The sequence below is a fragment of the Urtica dioica genome, chromosome 4, assembly GCF_054948205.1.
Source record: "Urtica dioica subsp. dioica isolate 48M chromosome 4, U.dioica_male_clone48M_v1_H2, whole genome shotgun sequence".
NCBI classification, from domain to species: Eukaryota; Viridiplantae; Streptophyta; class Magnoliopsida; order Rosales; family Urticaceae; genus Urtica; species Urtica dioica.
Window position 1 is genome coordinate 2,542,394 of NC_142759.1, and position 3,564 is coordinate 2,545,957.

Consider the following 3,564-nt stretch of genomic DNA (forward strand, 5'->3'; position numbering starts at 1 on the left):
AGGACGGTTTACATGATAAGTGCGAAATTCATATGCGATTGTTTGCGAAGCTAGATTGATTTCAAAATTTCACGCAGCCTGATGTGTGGAGAATCTATAGAGTTGTAATGCTAGGTCAAAGGGATTAGATTGTACGTTGAATATACTAGACTTTTTATTAAGCAATTTGCTTTTCTCAACGCGAGTAGTTTGAAATTTGAATAATTTAGCTGCTTGATGAAGATCGCGTTATCAGTCAAGAACAAACTAGGGTTTGTCAATGACGCGATACAGAAACGTTCGACAGAGGATGCGCATCTTCTCAGCTCATGGAAGCGCAACAATAGTCATGTCTTGGATCTTGAACTCCGTTTCTAAGGAGATGTATTCAAGCATATTATTCGGTGAATCGGCGATGGAGATAAGGAAATACTTGGAAGAAATAGTATGCGAATCTTCCAACTTCGACGCGAATTCGTCAATCTGGTCCAGGAAAGAACAGAAGACAGTTGGTGTGTATTTCGGAAAGCTCATGTCGATTCGTGAAGAATTGAGCAAATTCCGACCTAGTTGTGCGTGTGATAAGTGTACTTGTGGTGGAGTTAAAAAATTGAATTCTTTTCTCCAAACTGAGTTCGTAATGAAGTTCTTGATGGGGCTTAATGAGTCTTTCACACACGTTCAGGATCGGGTTTCATTAATGGACTTAATCCCACCGATCAATAAAGTCTACACCATGGTTTCGAAACAAGAAAAGCAACGGTCTCTTGGAGTTGATGAACAGAGGAAGTTTCTCAAGAAAGAGAGATCGTTTTGCACGCATTGCAAAATGTTGGGACACACGGTGAAAAAAATGCTATAAAATTCATAAGCCTCATTCACCAAGCTCAAAGACAAGATTCAACTGTCACCAAGATCATCATTTCCCTATATGCTTATGTAGCATTAACTTCAGAAATGTGTTGTGCTGCTAGTCATGGGAAGCATGGACAATATCAATTTGTTTCTGCTCTGTATTTAACTCTTATTTCTAACAGAAGAGAAGATAAGGGAGATAGATATTTAGCTTCACCATAATAGAAAAATAATATGCAATTGTTCTTATAGGAGTTGAAGTATATAACATTCAGATTTTACTTTCACAATAATAAATAAATAAATAAGAGAAGTAACTCTATGTTCTTACTTTCAAGCACATGATTTAACTTTTTTTCCTACTATCCTCCTCAGTAATCAAGCTGAATTGTTTCATTATTTTTTTTTTTATAGGATGATACACATATACACTAGCCGATATTTGTTGTGAATTAATCACATTGAAACTTCAGGTTCGTCTCTGTTTAGATCGCCAAGATTTCATCCATGCACAAATCCTCTCGAGGAAGATTAGCCCGAGAGGTTTTTTATGTCGATCCCTCAAAAGAGAAGATTAGAATGGGATTATTCCCAAGATATGAATTTATTAGTGTTTTTCCCATTATCCAATAGAAGTTATTTATTCAATATTGACAATAAATGTCATTAAAACTAGTTTTTTCATGGCATTTTGTCATTAAATGAAATTTTGCTTTTGACTATAAATGATGATCCCTTTTGAATATAGTGAATTGGTCAAACTTTATTTTAGGATATTGGTCAAGATTTCACACACTAGTCACTGAAATGTGAAAAAAAGTAAGAAAACAAATTTAAAACTCTCAACTTCGATTGTATCATTTTATTGAAATCCAAGCATAATCATGCTGAGCAGAAATGGAATTTCGGATTTTTGTTAGAGTTACTAAACTCTGGATATTTGCATTTGAGTAACAGGTACCTATCGGAAACAAAGTTTATTTAACAAGAAAGTTTATTTTGAAGTGAAATTGGTGCTAGAAGAAGTGCGCTCGAGAAACATTCACGAGCGCTCACATCAATCTTTTTTCGACTTGAAAAATAAAAAACTTTCAGCAACAACCATTTGATCGTGATATCTGGAACCCAAATTCCCAACACATCGAGAGAGACGCTGTAAGGACAAGTTTCTGCGTCACTCGTTTTTGGAGATTTGGAAATACTAACGAGTTTCCGTTGTTACAACTAAATTCTCGAGTGAATTATATTTCAATGGATTTATCGAATTTACCTCTGATAAAAAAAAATAATTCAATATTCGGAATTCTGGGTATACTACAAAGTTATTCATAGTTATGTCTTTTTAACATTACTTGTTCAACTATTTAGCAGTTTTGATGCTGATTACTAGTTATAATAATAGTCATTATGAAATGAATATTTTATTGTTATTATTGTATTTTTCTAGTTAAAATATTATTTATTGCATTTTTAATATTTTCCATAATTATACAAGTATTATATTAAGTACAAAATTAGTTAACTAGCTAACTAAAATGTTTAAAATTACTATATAATAAACGTTTCGTAAATCTTAAGTAAACAACTATAAAAATGACGTGACATTCTTGATTTGCACTTATTTACGTCAATTTTATACGTGTAAATACATAGACGTTGTTATTTACTTAAGATTTATAAAACGTTGACTATATAACAATATAAAATTGTATATATGAATATATATTTAATGGACCTATTAAGTATTAGCTACTTATAATAACTATACATTTATTAATTATAGAAGTATTATATTAAGTAATAGTTTATTTAAATCAAACATCAAAATTTACTACAATATCGGGTGAATCAATTTGCCAATCATTATCGTAAGTATGTTAAACTCATTAAATTTGAGATGCTCTGGTAAATTTAAACAGTTAAAACGCAAGTTAATATAAATGGGTGAATCTTTACCAATAATTATGATCTGTAACATGTTAAACTCATTAATTGACTTAAAATGGGATCATAATGACTTAAAATAAGAAACCCAATGGGTGAATCTTTACCAATAATTATGATCTGTAACATGTTAAACTCATTAATTGACTTAAAATGGGATCATAATGACTTAAAATAAGAAACCCAACAGTATTAGATATGAAATGTGAAACAAACAAAGAAGTGAGAGTTTAGATGACACATTCACGTTTGGCATTATTCAAAGTGCGTTTGACCCGTTTTCAACGCAAAGTCAAACCCAAATTCCACTGCAAATGCCCAAAATGGTCGGTACTACTACTCGTTTTTTAATTGATATGCACATCTCTACTACTCGTTTTTTAGTTGATATGCACATCACATTCTTTTCAGTATCGTGGGTCACAAAGGATCGACTCTTGTACATATTATCATGCACCTATTTTTCGAAATTTATTACGACGCGTTCACATTATATATTGCAGCCCAATAATGAATATAGCAAACTCGTATTTGTATGCATTTATTGACATAGGTCTTGATTTTATATCATCAGTCGTCCAATTTTCCCCTTATCTTTCCCTACAATTTTGTTTTTTAAAGCGGGGCCTTGTAAATTATTTCTCAATTTTGTTAGGGGACTTTATTTTTACATGTACATGCATAAATTTTATATGGAGGGTAAATTATTCATTTTTATCATGTCAAATTGTTAATTGAAAACCCACCGGAGTCGACGATAGCGTGTATAAAAGTGGACATTTTGAT

The 3,564-nt window shown here is 31.8% G+C and overlaps 1 protein-coding gene across 1 annotated transcript; it reads left to right on the forward strand.

Annotated features, from left to right (window-relative positions):
* The first annotated feature begins 259 nt into the window (after positions 1-259).
* Positions 260-841, forward strand: LOC149399235 (uncharacterized). Its single transcript, XM_089613147.1, has one exon. It carries the CDS (start codon positions 260-262, stop codon positions 839-841), a length of 582 nt encoding a protein of 193 aa, XP_089469273.1.
* The last annotated feature ends 2,723 nt before the right edge of the window (positions 842-3,564 follow it).

Bases quoted from the DNA above. Each gene is read 5' to 3' on its own strand.
- LOC149399235 (XM_089613147.1), top strand. From the start codon at position 260: ATGACGCGATACAGAAACGTTCGACAGAGGATGCGCATCTTCTCAGCT.